At 38.2% G+C, this 23,834-nt stretch overlaps 1 protein-coding gene across 2 annotated transcripts in view; it reads right to left on the minus strand.

Moving 5' to 3' along the window:
• prkg1a (protein kinase cGMP-dependent 1a) overlaps nt 1-23,834 on the minus strand; it is a 60,281-nt gene that overhangs the window by 15,440 nt on the left and 21,007 nt on the right. For both annotated transcript variants that reach the window (XM_036574116.1, XM_036574115.1), the window contains exons 3-5: nt 22,175-22,288; nt 4,524-4,629; nt 2,782-2,845 (exon numbers count right to left, since the gene is read on the minus strand). In XM_036574116.1, coding sequence (XP_036430009.1) covers nt 2,782-2,845; nt 4,524-4,629; nt 22,175-22,288 — 284 coding nt within the window. The remainder of the gene's footprint in view (nt 1-2,781; nt 2,846-4,523; nt 4,630-22,174; nt 22,289-23,834) is intronic.

Below are 23,834 nucleotides of genomic sequence, written 5' to 3' on the forward strand. Positions count from 1 at the left end.
TGGTGATCCTGTGCTAAATGGCCATGACCATCACTGGGGCAAAGACTGGATGAAAATGAAACTAGAGACAGAGAGGAAAGAGTACAGACACAAAGCCTCCTGAAACACTAAACCACAGCTGCCCCCAGGACCTGTCCCTGGGGCTTTAAGCACTGATGTCTTGCCACAGGGACAGAGTCTTTTTTAGGGGGGCACACAGTGCCCTCTTGGCTCGCTGCATGCCATCACTGTCCTCTAGACAGATGAAATGAGAGACACACCTGCATGCCGACAGCATGGCCGAAACAGTACCCTCAGTCTGACCCTGGTCAACCCTTTTCCAGCATCACCGACACTCTGTCCTCTACAGCAGGACACATTTACAATAGTGTAAAAAATCTGAAGAGGAACAGAACTTATTTTTTTCCACATCTATCACGATCCACTGGTGACTGTTGTGTTTCCACCTATCAAGCTGCAGGTTTGCAGTTAAATGACCATTTTGCCAGCTTAAATCAAAAAGGACATTTGTATTTACTTATTGTTAATGTTGCAATTGAAAGCTGCAATGTGAAGAGTTTTTTTCCTTGCAAATGCTATGAACTGCCACTGTACTTCTATGCCTGTATTACACTACTAATCTTATTGTACTGTTGATGTGGCCTTCATGCTGTAATATTTACCAATAAGTAAATACTATGTGAACTTGCATCCTTAAAATTCTCCAAGTCTTCAAGTCTTAATGTCTTCAAGTCTTAGAAGCTATTCATTTCCATTCATTCTTAAGTGGACTAAAATGGGTTGAGGCTGGCATTCCAGCTCAGTATTTTACATGGCTCCTTTTAGTCTGAGTTCTATCTAATTCAAGACATTTTGTGTTGATTATCAGAGAATGAGAATCCTTCTGATAAAGCTACAAGATTTGGATATGCTAATTAGCAGATAAGCACATTCACTCTGAACACTCGATGGCAGCCATGTTACACATGGAAAAAGAAAATAAAAATAAGCAGCAGGAATAAGTGTGAGAGAGACCATGTCTACCAGGCATCACCACTATTTCCTGTAATTATACACAGGAACACCGAAAAATTAATGCCAGAAGCCAAAATAACTCCAGTGCCTGAAATTTACATTTTCATTCCAGGTCAATTAGTATAGCATTTCATTCTTAACACAATCTATTCATGACATTCATGAAAAGTAAAGTTTCCTATGACACTCTAATCTAATGTCTTTTAGCCAATAAACACCAAAGCCTTAGTCATTTTATATATATATATATAGACTAAACTGTTGGGTCACCCCTCCTAATTATTGAGTTCAGGTGTTTCAGACACACCTATTATTAACAGGTGAATAAAAATAAGCACATAGCCTTGCAGTCTCGATTGACAAACACTAGCAGTAGAATGGGTTGTACTGATGAGCTCAGTGACTTGTAAACTTGGCACTGCCACAGGATGCCACCTCTGCCAGACGTCATGTCTGTGGGGGGGTGGGAGTGTATGCTACCACTGGACTCCAGTGAAGGGAAATCTTAATGCTTCAGCATTCCAAGACATTTTTGGACAATTGCATGCTTCCAACTTTGTGGGAACAGTTTGAGGAAGGCCTTTTTCTGTTACAGCATGACTGTGCCCCAGTGCACAAAACAAGGTCTGTACTCAACCATGGGGTGAGTTTGGTGTGAAAGAACTTGAGTGGCCTGCACAAAGCACTGACCTCAACACCATCAAACACCTTTGGGATAAACTAAAACTGAGAATGCGAGCCAGACCCTCTTGTCCAACATCAGTGTCTAACCTCACAAATGCTCTTATGGATGAATAGGCAAAAATACCCACAGACACACTACTGTAGAAAGCTTCCCAGAATAATGGAAGTCATTATAGCTGCAAAGGGGTGACCAACTCCATATTAATGCCTATGTGTAGATGTTATCCAAAACTTAATATATATATATAAAAAAGTACTGGAGAATGTCTGCAGATTTTAAAGCATGTTTACTATTTGTTCATATTGGAAAAAAAGAAAACAAAATCTAAAATGCTTGCGTGACTTGCACAGACTAATATCATCCAATATTGTACCTAAGTGAAAATAACTAAATAATTAAGGACTAAAAAGCATTTCAACTTAGGAACTTACAAAATGAGCTGAGTCCTTTTTTGTTTGAGCGAATGCAGACAGCATCCAGAATCTGACGTAGTATTTAAATGAGCAGTTTTAATTAGGATTGAAATAGCTGATAGAATAGCCTTGAGGTGACAGATGGAGTTGCTCAGATGGTTGGTTGTATTTTTTTTTGTGCCTGATGCAATGTATCAAAAAGATGGACAGTTCGGATGATAAAATGCCTTAAGTCACAATGGCATAAATCAACATAGTTTAGCATAATTAGCAACTTGTCTTCTTAAGACAATTTTTTATGCACAAATTACTTTCATTTCATTCAATACTCTATGTGAATGTGAGCTTTGTGTAAAAATAAAATTAAAATTAATTCCTTGTCTGCTAATAGCAGCACAACAGTCTTTGGCTGCTTATAAATGACTGTTTGAAAGACTAATGAAACAGTGATTGAAGAGTAATAATTTTTAACCTGACAACTGATATAGATAAAAGATCACACTTGAGCATGTAAGCTAGGACAGGATATTAAGAATTCTATTTTGCAATGCATTGTGTGGGTACAAAAGATTGCTGTGAATACCAACAGAGGCCTGTAGTATAACTCTTAATTTAATACCAGTTGTGTTTGTTGAAGGATTAGCAACAGTGCCAATTATGAACATTTACCTCCTCAAGGACATCTGCCAGCTTGCTTAGTATTTCTTCTGGAAGGCCATGGAATGTTGGAACGCTGCAGGAGAGAGGATTTACAAAATTAAATCTCAACACACCAAAGCAAAGCTTTATTAGGATATTAGTTGTAGCTAAACTGCACAGTAACTTTCAAGGGTATCTCAGTCTTGATAAAAGGTTGTGGCATATAAAAATACACAGTTAAAGTCCTGTAATCACCCACTGTACCTATGAGTATACCTTTCCATACCTGCATCCCTCAGTGCTTTCATATTTACTACATAAAAGTTTAACGACTACTAACGATGGTGGAAACCGTGGTATTTAGCCTGTAAGATGGTATTTAGTCAGTGTCTGCACTCATCTAAGACATCATCAATATCACATATACATCAGCAATGTATCATCATATCCAGTGAATACTGGATGAATTCTAATGCTGGTTATTTTAATAATGTTTAATGAATTTTTTATGGTGTCTGTGATCACCGATCTTGTATGTATGTATGTGGAATTATCTTCTTTATTTTTATGTAGGTGAAAGAGAACAGCAGTGTACGAACATATTTATCATAATTTCATACTCCATAAATTTTAACCCTTTCTTTCTCCCTAATCTACAGATATCAAATCCTTTTCTGCATGTTCTTCTATTCTTCCCTTATTATCTGTGTCATTTTATACCAAGTGGTCATCTGATTATTTAGCAGGGGAACACACTGGCCTTTCTTACTCACATAAGAGGAAAAAAAAAGAAGCTGTTGTTTCTACACTAAATCAAATTAGTACCAAATGTCTAAACAGAACTTTCCATATTTTAAATACAAGAGGGAAATAAACATCTGTGCATGACTCACAGGCTCCACCAACTGCAGCCTGCGTTTTCAGAGCCAAATAGCAACAGAAACAGGACACCAGGTGGGTTGCCCAATTAAAACTTTAATTTAATAGACTGCTAATAACTCTTTTAAAGAATCCCACAGCAGGAGTGGCCATTTGACCTTCAAGTCCGTAGGGAACCAATCTATTCCACTGCAGGTCTATACATGCCTAAATAACACACTACCTAACAAACATTATATTAATGTTTCAGCGAAACATTATACTATATGATTAACATATTACATGATATGGTTCAATAGAGTATTCGCATTGAACTATTGGCAATATTGTGTGGCTGGAGAGACAAAAGGAATGTTAATACAAATAACAATACCGCACCATTACCTTAAGCAGCAGAAGGAGAGATTAGGAGCTAGTGAGGGACAGAGACAGATGTAGAAAGAGGATGGAAGCACAAAGGCTTTGTGCCAGTGGAGCAGCAAAGCTTCCAAGGAACTGTTCTATTATGCAGCCATATTTTGATGAAGATTTCTTTCATGTAATGTTTCGCCCATGAGCCCAACCCTGCAGAATTCTGTCTTTAATATGTAAAATATGCCCCTTGCTCTCTTTTCTGTGTGCTATTATGCAAATGGAGACGTCAGATGATGAAAAGAGAGAAAGAAAAAGAGAAAGAGGGAAGGAGGTGCTTTCCAGTGGATGCAGGGAGGACTCCCTCATAGATGTACAGGTCTGGCAAGACAGCTGTAGCACCGAAACACACAACATACACTCTACCAGTAACACGCAATACACAATTCTCTCAGAATTGTGCTTGCAGATCTGCTTACATACATAAAAGTTATTAGACGTTTATTCCCACACAGCATAAGATAAGGGGATAAGTTCCTAACCTTTTTAGAAACTCCATGTATTCTGCATGCTTGATCAGTCCGGTCCTCATCATGATGGTCTGAAAGCACTGCCTGTCGATGGCCCATAACTTCACATTGGTTAAAGCTGTAGAAGAGTAGAGAGGAGCAGAGGCTCTTACCACAGTCATGAATTTACTCAGCATCCTTTGCTATAAAACGACTATCAATTAATGCCAGGATAATTCAGTATTGAGGTCACAGAACAAATCCTTCATACAGTAGCTTACAGTGCATTCATTACTGCATGAGTACTAAAGAGAGGATGCATCTGTTGATGAAAGTTAAAAAATAATGAAACTATTGGTTGATGAAAAATTAAAAATAGCACACTGTTCAAACCAAAGCCTGAGTGGTGACAGTGAGGATTATAAGAGCCAGGGACAGTGTGCTAATAAACAAAACCCTCCAGAGATGAGCAGATAGGGAGAAATGTCACATCTGAATGCAAGATCATTTCATTCATTTCATTTGTAAACTATTCATGGCTGAGAAAAATGTTAATTTCACTTGTGAATGATTCAGTTTATGTGATGATGTTCAAGTCTCAGAGGAACCCAGAGATTAATTTATAAATGATGAATTGCCCAAATTAAATTAAAGTATCTTCTATTTCACATCCTTAGGAATAACTATAGAACATGCACAGATAAGCTGACTGCACAGTTACAAGGCAGTCCACAAGCGACTGGACAGAGACTTTTTCAGTTGTTTTGGTTCTGTACTTTTGCATCTCATTTGAAATAAAACAATGACACTGATGTTAGAGGTGCAGAACATCAGCTTTAATTCAAGGGCATTTTCATCTGCATTTGGTGAATCAGGGCCCTCTTTATACATTTCAGGGGATGATGAGTAATAGGACAAATTAATATAACTTGTGGTTACGGACTGCGCTATGTGTTCACTCTAGAGAACACAGAGAGCTAGACTCAGACTGCAGAACACAGGCAGTTAGTATTAGTCTATAAAAACACACACGGGTAGGATCAGACTGTGGAATACACACAGAAAGGCACCTCGTGTTTCGTCAGTGCTGGTATTCTGATGTATACCATTAAGGCATTTTTGGTATCATCAGCAAACCACATCTTAATGCCCTGGGGCTCTCTTGCTGTTGAATATTCCCGTTTCTTCAGCAATTCATTCTTCCTGTGCATATTTAACATATGTTGACAACTTTTAGTAACTAGTAGTGCTGTATGATACATTCTTAATACCAGAATTGGTGTCACACAACAATGCTGATTTTTAGTTAAAGCAGTATTGATAGATTACAAAAATGAAAATATATCATATCTGCTGTGTGCTTCAGAGTGTTTTCAAAGAACAGTTTAAAATACATAAACAACAGCAAGTTTTCTTTCTGGTTAAAATTTACAATACTTGATTTAAAATGAGCAAAAGAAAACAAAACAGACCAATCAAAATGTCAGGCTTGTAAGGTATTACTTTGGCATAGAATATCAGTACTCAGAAAGCATGGGTATATTAACTAATGCACACTTAAAAGTTTTCTGATGCTGTAACACAATGTTATGTTTGGAAAATGTCAAGAAATTTAATTGTATCAATACTGTCCAGCTCTACCAAACAGCTAAACATAGCTGACAAATCCCTATAAAAATTTCGCAGAGTAAAAACAGCGAAGATGTAATTTTTGGCAACAAGGGATCCAGTGAGATGAGGTTTAAATGGAGCACTAGAGGAATCTGAGATAAAAGAGAAGAATAAACAGGCTATCAAAACCAACTGCACTCCTCTCAAGCCCAGAGCACATTAGTTATTCATCAGGCTATTCTGGCTGTGATTATTTTGTATCATTTACTACACACACTCACATTTCAGCAAACACAATCCTGCACAGGCACATGAATCAAGGTGACAAATAAAAAAACACTTTAACCCCTTACATTGCCAGGGCCTGCCTGGCCATGTAAGGGGTGGGGTTAAGTTTTATTACACACTTTATAACCTAAGAATAGTTCAACCAGTTTGCATTGAAGTCATGTAGTTACTGAATATTAAGCCATAGTGCATAATAAGCCTGTGAATTTTAAAGGATTAAACCACCCTGCACTACTTATTTTTTAATAGAGAGCCCTGTTCTGCCTAGACCAACATAAACACCCGTGAGATTTTCTCTAATTGCAAATTCAGTGATGTGTGTAAAGTTTGAGGGTTAAATGAATACAGCATGGCCTGTACTGCAGGCTCTCATAAACATATACAGTATTGCATAACAGACCACACAGTCGTGTGATTTTTCCTGATTGCTTATGCATGGTTATTGGATAAATAAACATGAATCTCAGAGACTGAAGCTCATGTGTTATCTCCCTAAAACCTGTAAATAAAACTGAAAGTGTGTTGTAGTAGTTTTAGGGGTGTAACAATATATTTGGCCCACAATTTTATTCCATTTCATTCTCGATCTTAGGCTCCTGGTTCAATCTCCTAAAAGAACTTTGAACAAAATTTGAGTAAAAAACAGAGGATGAGTGTTTATGTTGAACAACTTACTAATTTACATGCTGGCATTGGTTGTGGACTGGAGAAAGTTTTGGCGCTCAATTAATTTGGTGCAAAATTAAAGGAATGTCCTTTCTTCATATTTTTCCCCCGAGATTTCATGATGTCACAGTGCACCGTTAGACCCCTGGTAGTTTTCACTTAATCTCCTGTTGACATTATCACTAGTGAAACACTTCTAGAAAGTGTTCCTTCTCCAAAATGCTGTTTGTCAGGCACAATACTACACAGTGTAAACAAAATCAATTACTGGTTTAAAAATCATAAATACGATTAACTAGCCAGAAGTGTGTTGCCCGAAAGTGTCATTGAACTACTACCATAGTTGAATGATAGACAGACAGATCATTTTGAGCACTCTCTCTTACCACAGTGGTTGCTCAATGATGCTTTCAGGAAACACAGATCAGGTTTCCATCCAGTTGTTCAAATTAAATTGAATGGAATAACTGAAATATCATAAAATAATTATAAGAAAAACAAATATGAGACTACAAAGAAATCTTCAATGTCGAGCAACTTCTCACTGCTGTTTTGTTTAATTTTATGACTTTATTTTGCATTGTTACAGGCGAAGATAAACAATACACTGACAAATATAATGGCTCAGGAAATTACCATTAATCTGCAACAGGAACCTTATATCCATCTACAATCTAATATTACTCATTCTGTCATGTTTCATAGCTATGGCTGGGAAAAAATATGAAAACGTGATGAGTCATATGACTATTTTATTCACATATACATCATTTATTCTACAAATGCATTTACATCACAATTTATCGCATTTCTTTTTTATCTGTACAAAAGATATCTTCCTCAAGCAGTGTATAGACTTCTTTCATTTGTTTATTATTTTTTCATTATTTACCATTTCCTCAAATCTTTCTTATTTGATAAGTCAAAATACCCATAAAAATATGGATACCTGGCTACTATTGCATTTCACAACCCTGTCAATACATAGTAGAGTTTTGCTGAATTGTTGGCTGGATAATATCTCCTTTACTTCCCGTGATGCAGTACGTTGAATACACAAATAGTGATTTAGTATTTGAATACTGGCACCTGGACTGGTTAACCAAGTATTCCTGTTCTATATACTACTGTTTCACCATCACTCTACCTAGCATTTCCAAATTTATTTTTCTTTCTTGCAGTGTATGGTATCTCAGTCTTAAACCATTGTATAAACTGAACTGAGGCAGTCTACTAACTTGCAGCTCCAAAAACCTAGTGTATCATTTTTTTTTATTTTCTTGTGCCCAGCTAACAGCAGTCTGGGGCCAAACACTGCAGCTGAAATACATTCTAATCTCATTTTTTCTAGATCTTTTTTCATAACATGTTGCAAAAGCATTTTTTTTAACGTGCTTGGTATGGGGGGGAGGCCCAGTAAGTTTTTGAAATCGGATTTTAGTTTCTACCACACCTTGCAAACTGATTTTTTGTGGGCTCATGTACAGCTTGCAGGATTTTTTTCGTCAGAAGGAATGCAACCTTGTTGTCGCCTGAATACTCAGTAAGATGTCGTACAGCATGATCCAAAACCTCTCAGAAAACATAAAAAAAGAACCCACCCTCTCCCCACTGTGTGCCTCATTACTGGTGTTGTGAAGCAGCCTGTGGTGAAGAAAATGAGCTAGCTCCATTACTGAGTAAATACTGAGAAAACTGACCTAGACTAGTGAAATGAACCTGAAAATGACAGTCTTAGTGTTCAACAAAACAGAAGAAAAATCACAACAAGCATCAATAAGAGGCAAATGGTATTATTAAACTGTTAAACTGCAGACCACAAATGCAATGAGATGTGCTTTAAAATCCAATTTTCAAAGCTATACCTATCTATTTAGGTAAGCTTTCAAAGACGAATGAAAAACTGAATTTTCCTTTTTTAATAAAATAGTTTAATGCAGTACATAAATATTGTTCAAGTTTCAAAATACACGGTTCACTTCCCATACAGTCTTTGTTTCTAGTGCTTTTGGAAGCCTAACAGAGAGCAACTCATGTATTTGTGATACACCTGCACTCTATCCCTGTCTTCCTTCTCTCTCTCTCTCTCATCCTCTGCCTCCCTCTCTCAATAACTGTTCTTTTGCGATAGCTGTAATGGGACCAAGGTACAAAGCAGACTAATTACTCTGTGGTCTGTAGAGTGAGACAAGCCTGGGCAAAGTTTAATTCTTTATCCCTAACCCATTAAAAGCTGCAGTCTTAAATAACGTCTGAAAGAGCACAGGAGCTGGTGCTGGCTTTGGCCCTAGGATGTAAGCCCATGAGAATATAATAGACTTCATACAGTGTAATAGTGGAAGCATATACTAAGCATATAAAAATTTTGGATAAATTGGGTGGTTTTCTTTGTTTGCATTTTTCCGAAGCTAGACTTCAAGAAGGGGTTCAAAATTTATCTGCTATAAGATCACTTTAATAACATTATTTCATTGGTTGAGGTTGAGTGACTTTATCAGATCCCATCTAAACATATCGATCTGTTAGCTGTCTAGTCTGTTGTCTGAGAGAGCGAGTGAGAGAGAGAGAGAGAGAGAGAGAGAGAGAGAGAGAGAGAAAGAGAGAGAGAAATCAGGCAAATTTGTGACAATGAAACAGCCGGTGTAGAGACACATAAGCATTCGCTCTCTATTACGCACCGGCACTCTGCTGTGCGCTGAAGAACACAATGAGCTCCAGTCCACAGCTCCATATTAACAGCCAGCCTCTCAGCAGAGCATCCACACACCCACACATTCCGTCTGCATCTAATACAAGCTTGAAGATAAGCTACTAACCACTGTCCACAGTAATGGGCCTAGCACTTTGCCACCTTTTTCACAAGACATCCTCCTACACTGCCCACATGCAGCATATTGAAAAGAACTGAAATGAACAACAGCTCTGAGCATGGACTTTTTCTTTTTTAATATCCATTCTAAGTAATAGTTCACTCCTTAGTGCAGGAGCATGGCACCAAAGCTAGCAAAATCTTTCTCTGATTTCTATGAAATTTAGTCACATTTCTGGAAACACTGCTGTCCAATATACTTATTGAGGAGAATGCCAATTTCTTAACTCTCTTACAGCACATACAAACAAGTATGGGTTTTGAAATTTGGCACTTTGGTACTGATGAAATTGCTTCAATACTTCAAAGTATTGAACAGATCTGTGTTGTTCAAATTTCAATGTCTAAGCAGACAGTCTTATTAGCAGCAGTGAACCAATAATTATGCTTGTTCCAAAATATAGACTGGTGATTGGCTGTTTAAAGTGCATGCTGTAAGCAATGTGTTGAACAAATACAAGTACAAATACAAATAAAAATAGCAGTGTCCCTTAAACATCCAAGACTGCTGGGAGTGAATCTATGACTGGGAATTTTTGAATGCTTGTTTTTTGTAACCTGAGTGAGTTAAACTTAAAATAATGTAAAAAAGAGTACATCATGCATTTTCTTTTTGTAAAATAAGGTATCAACAAAGTATTCAGGCACAGGAATCAGTAATAAATCAAGGTATACGTCTCAGAAACAAAAGCTCTGCATACAAACACCTGACTGGTATTATGCTTAGTAATGGGAAAAGAAAACCCCTGTTGTTCTTTAACTGCCTGCTCAACTGCATTCTTGTCAGCCCCTGGTGAACTGCTGCTCATAATACAGCTGGTGACCGAACCGGAATCCCAGTGCACAAGCAGTACATTCATTCGTCAAAGAAAATGTATTATACTTGCAAAAGCTCTGTATACAGCTGACCGTGGTAACTAAAACACAGATCCGGTGCTTCAGGCAAATGAGTTTTGTCACTGCATCAGAAATGTGAGAGGGTTCAGTCATTGTGATTCCTTCCAAAGCATTTAGCCTAACAACCGGATATTCATTCCAACAGTGATATTCTAAGGATACTTACAATTAACACAGAGATGTCAGTTGTGCACCGAGTGAGGACTCAGGTCCCAGCATGCTCTCTGATTGAGCCGCGGTTAATGTTATTCATGAAGCAGAGAAAACGTATCACTTCAGAACCTGCCCTGGCATGACTCACTCTCTTCAATCTCATTAGCCTAGTGAACAGATAGCCATGTATATCACACAATGGATAACGACCACCCCCATCAACGCATGTATTTATGCTGCAAATTGCCAATCACAAAAAACGTTATCTCCATTCCAACTCAAGTTTAATAAATCATAAAAATAATAGAGAATAATGGAGCGGGAATGACATTCTGTACTGTGACCGTGAGCTGGCAGAAAGAAGATGGTCACAGAGGAGTAAGAGATAAAGGCAATGAAAGCAGGCACATTTGTGCAGTGACAGCTGGAGAATCTATGCAGTTGCAAAGCATGTCAAAATCTACTTACTTAAATGGCAATGTTGCTCCCAGCAAGAAACCTCCCTGGTGTAGCTATTAACTTGTTCATATTGTAACTGCGTCTTTTCACAAACATTTCAGATGACTGAAAATGGAGGGCAAAGGCCCACTCTCAACAGTGCCACTCTGAACAGTCAAGGCATGTGTCGGGATTAAGAAAAAATATCAGGATAATTAGCTAATCTTTTATCATGGCTTACAATATTACACATTACAATAGTACTACTACAATATAAAAAAATGTCCTCATAATGATGCTGACCATGTACCATTATCATGCTGGACTATTTGCTGTTAGGACTGGAGTGGAGAAACCTGCTACAGAACACTGAGACCTTTACTAAGAGCTGTGAATCTGCTCCAACATTAAGAAAAAAAAATGGAATGTCCCACAGCACCAGTACTTTACCAACATATTTACGGCATATACTGTGCTGTATCATATAGTCATCATGTACATGACCAGTCAGTCATCATATCACAGTGCTTAACATAGAAACCTTTACTTTATTAGCTGCCTCTGTTTGTCAAAAACACTCATGAAGAGAATGCTGATTTCTGCTAGCAGGAATATGAGGTTCCCCATTTTATGATAGCACCCAGTGTGGCATCTTTTCCCACACTGGGTTCAATACTGCATGGCTCTAAATGCAGACTTCAAAGCTTGCAACAGACATTCAGTTAACCATTTTTTACTTTGTATGCTGGAGATAAATTGTGAATCATTCTGTAAATATTTCAACCTAAAGCCTAACTCTGAATATTACTGGATTCACCTGTAAGCCCATAGCAGTCTGTCGAAGTGCTTGAGCAAACCAGGTTCTTAAGTAAGATTAAGTTGGGTATAAATTCCTGCCTTTTACTTTTCAGAGAAAAGGGTCTCTGTTTGCTCCTCCTTTTGCCGTGCTATGGCAGTTGTGATTGGTTACAAGCTTCACTCAGAGGAGGGACTGTGTAACGTGATCAGCACATCAGAGTGCAGTAGGAGTTTGTGAAAGCAGAGTTGATTTCTAAAAGTCTCTGGAGAAGCTGCAGCTTGTTTGACTAAATTGCAGTGATGGTATTTCAAAGTGCCCAGGATAACATTATCGTGTGCATCTAATATTGTGGTATAGTGAATTACCGATCCCTGGCATATGTCTAGAACAGTACTGTGTCATGCAAAACTTTGCATTCTACATCTATGGAACATCTTTTGCAATAGAATTTCGAAATAACAGTGTGTTAACAGATGAATTTTAACTATTTTCCTGGCAGTATTATTGTAAGATATCTTTTATTAGACCTCATATCAGTCTTTCTTAAGTAAACCAGGTCTCCCCCATAGAGACTTATCAGCTGTGATATTACACACAGTCAATGTAGACTACAGGCTGTGGGTAACTGGGCTAGAGATTTCAGCTGAGACCTGTTCCTCTGGATGACACATGGGAAGGTGATAAGCTTTTAGGAAACCCCATGCACCACATTTTAGATAGTGGAGTGTTCGGTCTAGGTGGGCATTCAGAAAATACTGCTGAGATGAAGGAAAACAGAGACTCCCTACAGTGAGAGCAAGATCGAGAGAGTGAGAGAGAGAGAGAGAGAGAGAGAGAGAGAGAGAGAGAGAGAGAGAGAGAGAAGCCAAAAAAACCCTCCCAGCACTGGGACAAGTGGCGACCCAGATAAACAAATGGAGCCAGGACAGAAAGAAATGATTTACATTTCTGTTCTTTCTCCTGGAAAAAAGTCCCTGTCACAGTCACTCAGCTTTGTGATGTAATTTCTACTCATTTAAGTGAGAGCAAAATAAGAAAAAATCAATGCAGGTCTTCACTCTACAGAGGTGAGACAACAGGATGTGGCACACTGAAAGGGCAAGTGTCAAACACAGGAGATGAGAGGTGTTCTAACGGCACACCGCATAAGCCCCATCCTGATAGAGTAAGACATGAATAAAGAGAGAGGAGAGAAAGAAGAATAGCTTAGAGTAATGAGTGTTTTGTGATAGGCAGATTGGATTGTTCTCTCTTCAGGCTATTATCGGTGAAATGATCTCCCAATGAGCTAAATCTTTTGTGCCCTGACTCGCTCATTAAAGCGAGAGCTGTTCTTTCCACCCTGTTATTTCTGTTTGTGACAACACTATTGACAAAGAAACGATGATTGAGTCCCCCCACAAATATTTGCAGAAAGCAGAGAGCACACAAAAACACCAATTACACATGCAACCTAAAGCGGAAATAATCCAAAGTTGCTCATTGTTTGTGTGCAGTGTTTTGTGGGTGGAGAGATGAGGGCAGCCAACGTGGTCTATGAAAATGGCTCTTATCATGGAGAGCCTCATTATGTTCTCATAGTGGGGTCAGTGTTTATCCCTATGGAGATCTGCATGAATGAACCCACAGAACTCACAGGAGGCTGGTTTCCACATTAAAGGCATGTAAAAACTGTGTAAAAGAGAATGTCTATTTATCCATCTGGGTTAATATACGTTGGATTGATTTTTTTAGTCAAATTCGGTCTCAGTAAAAGATGTTTACAGTTGAACTGAATTCACCTCTTTACTAAATACACTGTGCCAACAGCACAGTCAACGTACATGTCTTCACCTAAGTTTAATGACACATGCCAGACTGTACTAGTGGAGTGCTGAATTAAGCACTTCATTGATTGATAATCACGAATTAAAACAGTTTTGGAGAAGAGTGGCACTTTTTGTCCTAATTTTTGGTCACTGCAGGACACTGCAGGACATGTCTCCACCATGTGGACACCTCTTAATATGTATCTGGTTCAATCAAAGCCAGAAAACAGAGCAGCAGTGTTCCAGCTGTTTCACAGAATAGACATGATGATGATGAAAGGGAGCACAGTGAGTCTGAAAAGGTCTGAAAAGCGTTATTGCTTTAAAGATTATCCTAAAAACCCCTCATGCATTCCTTATCGCTGACTGGGAAAGGAACTAAATACGTTCTGATTTTCACTGACTAAATAATCAGAGATCATGAGACATCAGTGGGGAAAATAAAGCCATTACTCTGACTGAGGATGAGCTGGTCACCACAGGAAACCCATATTCATTTCCATGTCTCAAAAACTAGCCCTAAACACATCATTACCCAACCCTAGCAAACACTGTGAGAAGACAAAAAACCTTCCATATACATATGCACGCATAAACATGCACATGCACATGCACAAAAAATAAATAAATTAAAAATCAGAGGTTTCAGCCTCTTTTTCTCCAGACATCAACATGAAAACACACTCACACTGGCCTAGCACACGTTTCTGACAGCGCCTACAGCTGTGTGTTCCATTTATGAATATGCATGAGCTCATACAGACACACATTTCTTCCCTCCTCTATCACTACAGGCCAGGACATCTAAAATATTATTTTCTGTGCTACTGTCAAGGGGCTTAACATTGCCATGGATTCCAATCAGATACTGGTAAAAAAAAATATTTGAAGGCTACTTACACACAGACTTAATGACATAATTCAATTGAATATCACATTTAAAAAGCAACATTTGGATATTATTCCAACACATGTTGTCAAGTTGACATGACATCTATGTCAGATGACATAAAATCTGGTTGTGTTATGACCTATTTGGGGTGAAATGACAAATGCCATGTACGAAATGGTCTCCCTTACAAAATCTGGATCATGATATAGAACACTGCGACAGCAGATTTGTAGCTTAGTGTATCAGTGACATAATGCTGATAATATGACATAGATTCAGTCGGGCTGGCTGAACGAAAGTAAGCATCTTCTGTGGCCCTTATGTAAAGTGAGTTTCATTTTACCATTTATAAGGTTTAAGCTTTGTCACATCCCCAGCATTTTGCCAGTGAGATGCTTCCAGATATATCTGCACATTTCAACAGGTCACCTACGATTAGCTGCTTCCACAGGTAACAAGAACACAGGCAAAGGACAAGAAGAGAAGCAGATGGGATGAATAAGCCATAAAATCGAAAGAAAGCAATAATGGTGAGCCAGCCTATATTATGGAAGGAGCAAATATGTTGGAATAAAATCCCATCTATGGCCTCACTAGCGTGAGGTTAATAAGAATTCATAGCTTCTGTTCTGCAAGAAAAAAAGTCATTTGTTGGATTTTGCAGATGATGCATGCAGGTCTGGCATAACCATTATTTACGTTTAACGTCACAGTTGTGTACATCTAATTTAAACAACTCCAAAAATGTTTTAAATAAATAAATCTATGAGCATGTACTTTTATACTTGAGTAAACCAAACTTCAACTTACTATAACCAGAATATTCTTAATTTTTAAGTGTACTTCCAAAGAACTTGTGAACTTCTGCCACCTCTGATTATAACAAGGCAAACACAAATACACAACCACCAAATATAAATAGGCAGAAACACACACAGACAAACACAGACATTTGTACACATGTACACAGTACAAAAGTCCTAAAGGTCTGAGTGTACTTTGACATCTGTGGGGTAGCAAGTAGGTGACTCAGCTCCTTGCACCCATAGAACATTCCCTTCAAAATGACTCCCTAAGAGAGACACACACACACAGACACACACAGGTTACCATGGAAGCAGATAGAAGGATGATCATTTTTGTTTTCACTGTCTCACTAATAAACACCACCATCAGACCACCAAGGTCCTCTTCAGCCCCTCTCTTCTTTCTGTTCATTCTCTACCCTCTTCCCTCAGTCTGCTCCTGCCCATTCTCCTCAGCCCACTGCTCTCGCTCAAGTTTCTTTGAAAGTGCATCACAATCAAACCCAAATTACTACGCTTACAAATTCTGCTCCACACAAAACAAGCCATCAACATGAGCATGTGTAAACATCCAGACATACACACACGCTCACAGACACACATGGTGCCCCTCGGTGTGGAGCTTTTGCCTAAGGAGGTGTAAGGACTGTTTTAGCCATATCAGAAACACAGCTGTTAACAGGTCTAGAGTTCAAACCCTGCTTACTTATAAACTGTAACCTATGTTGTCTCTTAGGTGTGTAATAAGTTATGGTTGCTATTAGAGATGGCACTAATCTGATAGTCATTATCAGTACTAGGCATGAAAAGCTGGATCGGAGGGAAAAAAGAACGATTTTAAACGGATCCTGTAACAAATCTAGAACTGGTTTTATTATATTTGCTATGTATAAGTATTAGAATTACAATTACTTTAAGTACTCCATTTATGCCAACCATGACACTGTAAATGACATTTTTTTTTTTTTTGTGAAAGAATAGGTTAAGTAAGGGCTGGTTTATGTCATGCTGTTAGCTATATATTTCTTTCTGTAGTACAGCAGAGTGTTTGTTTGAGCATGGTACTTTTATATGACCACCTTAAGTGAAGTTCAATTAAAAATTGCTCATTTTAAAGCTCAGTAGTTTTTAAAGAAGGAAAAATATCAGGTCAATATCAGCCACAGCTGAAAGCTTCAGTATTGGTATTGTGTTGGAAAGAAAAAGTGATATTGTGCCATCTAGTTGCCATGCTTTACTTTAGTCACTGGGAGATGTAAAAATGTACTCTACAGAATTGGTGGAATTAGTGACCCAAAATGAGGAGTAGAAGTGCACGTAATATATAGTCAGTCACAGTCTAAGAAGATAACATAAACAGCTATGTCTGGTGGCACCTGAGTTAGGTGCTGTTTGCACAACAATGCATCTAAATCCAGAGTACCTAACCCAAAGAGACAGGCAGAAAGGGATACAACAAGAGAAGTGAACCCCTTAGTTGTTCATTTAGAACTTTTAAAAATACTCTTTAGCTCTTACCTTGCAGTTGTTTATGAATCTTCCCAAAGACGTGTGCTTAATGCCTTTATTTACAAGTTTAATGACACAGATTAATATAAACACCCAACTGCATCCACTGGTTTAATGGAAGGATGCTAATTTAATGGAATATTGATAATGACCTATTCAGGATGTTAGTAGCTTTATGATTCATATCCCTCCAAGCACAAAATGAAAAATCTCATTTGGTTTGGTCTGTCTTTTGTCTTAATATTCAGCGACCTGTTGCGGGCATGAGGACATAGCAGCAACGGTGGAGTCATGATGTCTGAGCAAGTCGGAATCAAAATGCTTTTCCTTGCAACCACACCAGAACATTTCAAGTACATGTACAGAATTTAAATTATTACAGTTTCCAAAACCTGGTAGGTTCTTTTCACATACAAAGCTAGTTCTATTCAGAAGCCTGACAGAGAGCTCACCTCCCTAATCATTTATTTGTTATTCACTTGTCTCTACTTCCCTCTCTCTCTCCAGAAGGTTGTCATATAAACAGACTTTTGTAAACCAAACCATTGACTGCAATCATACTCACACATTATTTTGTGTGTGACTGCACAGCCATTTACTTAAGAACTTGATGTGTGAAGCCTGCATACACTTCCTTTGATGCAGAAGAAGCCGGTGCCCAGAACTTCTTGAAGCACTGCAGCACGTTTAGAGGAAACTGCCAAGTGTCACAGCCTTACAGTTCATCTCTGCACTGCTAACAACACTTCTACTTGGGGCCTCAGGGTTCAATTCTATGACAAACATTAACTTTACTAAGCTATATACAGCTAAAGCAAAAAGCTACAAAGAAAACATGACTTTTGTTCATATATTTTCTTTTCAGTAAGGGCATTATGACTACACAAGTAGGTATGCTCACACTTCTATTGGCCTCACTAGTAGCACTTAACTAGAGTGATAATAAGTGCATAATGACATGGTAATATCATGGTAACAAGTTGTTTTTACCTAAAAATTACATGCAAATTTTCTAGTTGTTGTTAAATTATAAATTACTAACAGGTCCGTAATAAAATGCCAAAATAATAGTAACAAATTGTACTAAGCTAAAAAGTATATGCTCATTTTCCAGTTAATAAATAATAAGTTGAGACAAAGAAAGACAAACAGGTTGTATAAAGATTAATGTGGCATGGTTTGAGGTTTAAACTAATTTCAAAGCCTTTTGCCAGATCTGTGTTTTATAATAGAGTAACAGTATTTTGTTAACAGGTAACTCAAAAGAAACGTGATGTTGCACTTTCCAGCCCTGATTTTATGTAAACTCAGTATATTTATGTTTTCCAGATTATTTTTGTTACGTAATGTGAGATGCAGTAACTTTGAAACAAAATAGAAAGAAGTAAGTATAAATACATTTAGTACATCATACACTGACTAGAAACTGACAAAACCGATAAGAACCTGAGCAGAAACCAAGTGAATTGATATTTTAGCTCTAATACCACATAACTTTAGCAGAACTACTTTATTGTTTTGGGGGTAATAACTCCAGTACTATAAAACCCTATTAGGATTTAAAAGAATTGGAGTGATATGTTAATTAAGCAGATATTGTGCTGTAAGGGCTGGCCACTGTATGAAAAATTTAAAATGCACCACACCTAAAAAAGGGGGCCTAAAATGACTAATTGTTTAGTATTACTCACATTTTTATATTAACAGGAAATTAACATTTTGTTTACAAGTAATTAAAGTTAACATTATTTTTCCTTTATATTACTGACTTGTTACCACTACAATTACTAACATATTATTTAGTAACAACTAGAAAATTTGCATGTAATTTTTAAATTACCACAATATTACTATATTATTACCCCCTTATTACCACTATGTAAAAGTAAAATTCCACTGTCCTCACTCTAAAATTGTAAATTCCCTAGTCTTTAAAGAACAGTAATCATCACACAAACTTCCAACCACTTGCTCAGACTCCTAATTCCATTAAAGAGCACTTTGCTGTTCTTCTGGAGTCATAAACCCACAGCTTAGCCCCAATAATAAACCAAAAATCACTGGTCTTTAGCTGGTCAAAGATACCACCCACCCAGTACATTTTCTGAAGCCACTTGAGATTAGAAAATGGGAGAGTTTGTGTGAAGCTGAGCACCTACAGACCTCACTCTCATTTCATTGCAAAACAATGGAGGTTCCCCAAAAGCTGTGACAGCGGCTTTGGGTCTGGTGTGTATTAGGCAAGATGAGCAGGGCCGATAGGACGCACTGTTTAAATGCACTGACTGGTATGTGCTGGCAGCGTGCAGAGGTCATGTTTCACATTTGCCTGTGTGAGAGGAGAGATTAGATGCTCAGAGACAAAGCCATGTGCATGCTGCTCAGGCCCAGCCCAGTCCAGTCCAGCCCCACTTCCTGCCTCAGACACTAAGCAGAGAGCCAGAGCCAGCGAGCGGAGGAGTACAGGAACCAGTGAACGATAAACAGAGCCCCTAGAGGAGAGCAAGCGGGGGCCACAGCTGGGGCTCACGCGCGGGAGGGAGCGATGGAGGGAGGAAGAGACAAGAGAGGAGGGATAAACATAGCTGACAGAGCAAAGAGGTGGCTGGAAGAGAGAATGTGTGATGGGGGGAAAAGGGATGTAGAATGAGAAAAGAATGAAAATAAATGGAAGGAGGGAGGTGATGTCTAAGTAAAAGGATGAGAACCAGCCAAACAGCAAGGAAAGAGCCAAGAGAGAGAAAAGCATGGATGAAACAGACAGGGTGGTGAACAAAGCACAGATATAGACCAGAAGACCATGACAGTGAGAGTGAATCAATGGGAAATAGTTCAATTGCATAAGCATAAACATTGAGGAAAAAACAGGCTACATTAATTGGAGTTCAGTTTAAGGGGATTGGCTGGTAATGCTTAAGCTCAATTACAGTAAGGATAAAAAACAGATTTTAACCTCATTTAATGGATGAAGGTAGAAGGGCACATTTACAGTAATAATGATTCTCTCTCTCTCTCTCTCTCTCTCTCTCTGAAGCAGACTGTAGGTCATGTTCTCTCAATAAATAGCAGGATGGATTGGTGGTTAAGCTGGCTGTGATAGCCCATTAGTTAGAGCTGAGCACTGGGGCACAGACAGTGCTCCTTTACTTAAAAGGCCACATCTCTGTAGTTAGCCCATGTTGGGGAAAAATACAACCATAATTGTGATGTCACTTCAAAGGTTGCCTTGGTCTTTCACAGTTTCTCTCTTTTGCTCTCTTCTCTTCCACAGTTGCATGTTCCTTATCTCTCTTTACCATCTCCTCTCTCCATTTGTTTGCTGTCAGATAAACTTCACTTTTTTTAATCATATTGCACAATAGGGATTTCTACAGCTATCTAGAACTGTCTAATATCACCAACACAAAAATGAACTTCTGGCCACACAGACAGACACTGGCTACTACTCCCTATTTCACTTAAAGTTAACTGTGCTGGATTGTTTTGCATCACAGTATACAGTAGACAGCATACACTATCCTCTCTCTTTCATGTGCCACATGATTTTTTATTGCTTCACCTTTTTAACCATTCCCTTTGTACAACTGTTCTAGTCTATGTTTAGTTTTAAAAATTACACAGTAGAAAGACTGCACTTAATTATACATTATACAAAGAGAACATCACCAAGGAATGGCAAAAATGCTAGGTACATGCAAATGAAACACTTGTTCATGAGATCTGCTGTCCGATAGAGTAAAATAAACAAGCTAGTCCAGAAAAAAGGTGTCAGGTGTGCAGTGTATTGGCAAAAATATTAGTTTCCAACCAAATGATCCTGGAGAACTACTACATCTTAACAGTGTTACATGTCACCTGTGCACATTAGAAATAATTAAGTGATATTAGAAGCTAGGTCACTTCGTAATTATATGGTAACTACATTACCATCAAGGAAAATGCAGGTATAAGGTAAGGCTCTGTAATGTTCACATGTGAGTTTGGATCATGAGAATAATGTTGATCAAGACAATTCTGCAGATTTGAGTAAAGTGTACTTCAAATATGTGCATGATCTAGATACAGCTGTGGACTGACCTAAAGCTGCTGTTGTCCCAAGGAGGTATTTTTTAACATCATCCACGCACACACACACACACACACACACAGACACACACACATGCAAACAGGCTCCTACAGGGTGCTTTCTTAGATTCCTCAAAGATTCGCATCCATCCAGAGAGACTTATCTCCAAGGCAACAAAATACTGCAGGGAACAATCTGCAGCGAGTGACTGACAGAAAGGTTGAAGTTTCCCAGCATGCTGCAACTCCCGTGTCCTTCACACCATCATATTAGCCAGCTCTCAGGGAAACCTCCCTCATTAAGCAATCAACAAATCAACAGTCAGTTCATTATCAATTAGCACAACATGCTGTTTACACGGACCCATCATGCTCTATAGACTCCTGCTCCAGTCTCAGATTACACTTTCACAATGCGTCCTAATGTGTTCTAAGAGTTTCAAGAAGCAAGGCTAAAGTAACAGCGATGTACTAAAATGAAATTTCTAGCTCACTAACGACAACCAACAATGTGGTCAATGCCAATGCCATTTACTTTGCATTTTAAAAGAAAACTCACATTGTAATAAACATATGAAGTACAGTGAATGCAAGAGATTCACACAGCTGAATCATGCCTGACAAATATTGTAAACTTTTGTATATTTAGGAGATTCTCTTCTTGAGTAATTTACAATAGTAGAAGGGTGTAATGTTTGGAGTCTTGCCCAAGGACTCGTATAACAAGCTATTAGGTATATATGTTTTCTCTGTAGTAACAAGCACCCTCTGAATCCCTGTAAAAGGATCATTTCAGTCTTGTTACAAGAAATGGCAAATGACCACATCAACATAAACCTGCTCCTGGCTCACTGCATGTGTATGTGTGGGTGTATATTCTCACTTTTCACTGTAGCTGTCCTGGTGCAGTTATAAAGGATGGCTAGCTCTCCAAACACCTTCCCAGGTCCCATGGTGCACAGCTTCAAGCCTTCTTTTGTCACCTCCACCCTTCCATCTGCAAGAAAAATCAAAATGCAGCTCATATAACTTTCATGATTTGTTCATGCTTTCTCAACTTTACTTCATCAAGTTCAGGTTAAAGAAAAAGAAAAAAAAATTCTAATAATCAGCAAACAAAAATATCTTACACACATCCAGCACAAACTATACAAGTAAAGTCGTTCTAGTGGTTATAGTGTGCACAGCAGTTACTGACCTTCTCTGCTATTACTTAAAAGTAAATTTAAAATGACCCTTAAACACTGAAGATGTATGTATCTCTTTGCCATGATCAGTGTTTCTTATTGTAACATATTTTACAATTCTTGCCTTATTTTTTTCTATGATGTACTGTGCTATGGACATCTGTTGCCTGTCTTGATTTGAGATATCCGAGGAAACACAAGAGAATATGAGAACGCTTATGGAAAAAGCCATATGCTGGGTAGGCCTGAAGAAGCTCACAAAGGGTGTGAAGAAGCTCACAATGAGGTGACAGTGTGATGGTGGCATGCGATAACGGTTTCATAGCTATGACTTTGCTCCCGCGCTTGAACAGTGGCAGATGTGTTTGCACAGTGCTTCTTTTCAGAGCCAAAACATGTTGTGTGTGACAACTTTCACATCAAATCCTTCTCTATATCTTTCGTTGTCTGTCAAAGATTACAGCTGCTGCTCAATGTCTATGTGCATTTGTCTTTTTCAGGCAGTAGCATAACACAAAGTATGCTATTATAAATAACACAAAGCATACCTTGACACAATGACACCATTATGAGATGGATGGGTGAATATGAAAAGGAAAAAAGAAGTGAGGATTTTTGTTCACTTTCAAATTATGAACAGACTAAAGCGAATGACAATCACAAGCTAGACAAGGTCATTGACAGGAAGAACACTCTGAAAACGAAAAAGGTGTGAAGGACAACTCTGACTGACTACTAAAAGAGTAGAAACAGAAATCTGAGGGAAAAAAAAGAGAATAAGAGAAAGTCAGAGAGGGAACAGCGAGGACTGATGACTCTGCTGCTTTGACTAACCATTTAAAAGAATCATTGCAACTCTGAGAGAATGAGGTCATAAACCTTAGTTAAAAGAGCTGAGGTTAAATGAGGATAAAATGGTTGTTTTAGCTAAGATCTAACACGGTCTACATCTGTTCTGGAAGACTATTCAGAAAAACTCATTAATAAACATTTATAAGACGTTTTTCACTATGGGTATAACGATACACATGTTTTCAGGTTCAAGACAATTTTCAAATCCGAGGCTGAATTGTTTGAACTGTTAGACAAACTGGTTTGGATAAAATGTAAATAAATAAATTAAATTAATTTAAAAATTATCCCCAAATATTGCAAATCCTAGAAATTATAAGCAACTTCAGAAGCCCTGTCATTTGAGCGTGGGGGTGTACATTGCATAAGCATCTTCTCACTCATCACCCTTTATTCTAATAGGATGCACCTAGATGCCTAGCTTTGCCTAGTTTTCACTGGTTTCCACAAAAGACGATAAATGAGAGACACTGGGCCAGATTCATAAAATGCACCTCCAGATTT

This window comes from Colossoma macropomum, unplaced genomic scaffold, assembly GCF_904425465.1.
Source record: "Colossoma macropomum unplaced genomic scaffold, Colossoma_macropomum, whole genome shotgun sequence".
In the NCBI taxonomy this organism is placed as follows: domain Eukaryota; kingdom Metazoa; phylum Chordata; class Actinopteri; order Characiformes; family Serrasalmidae; genus Colossoma; species Colossoma macropomum.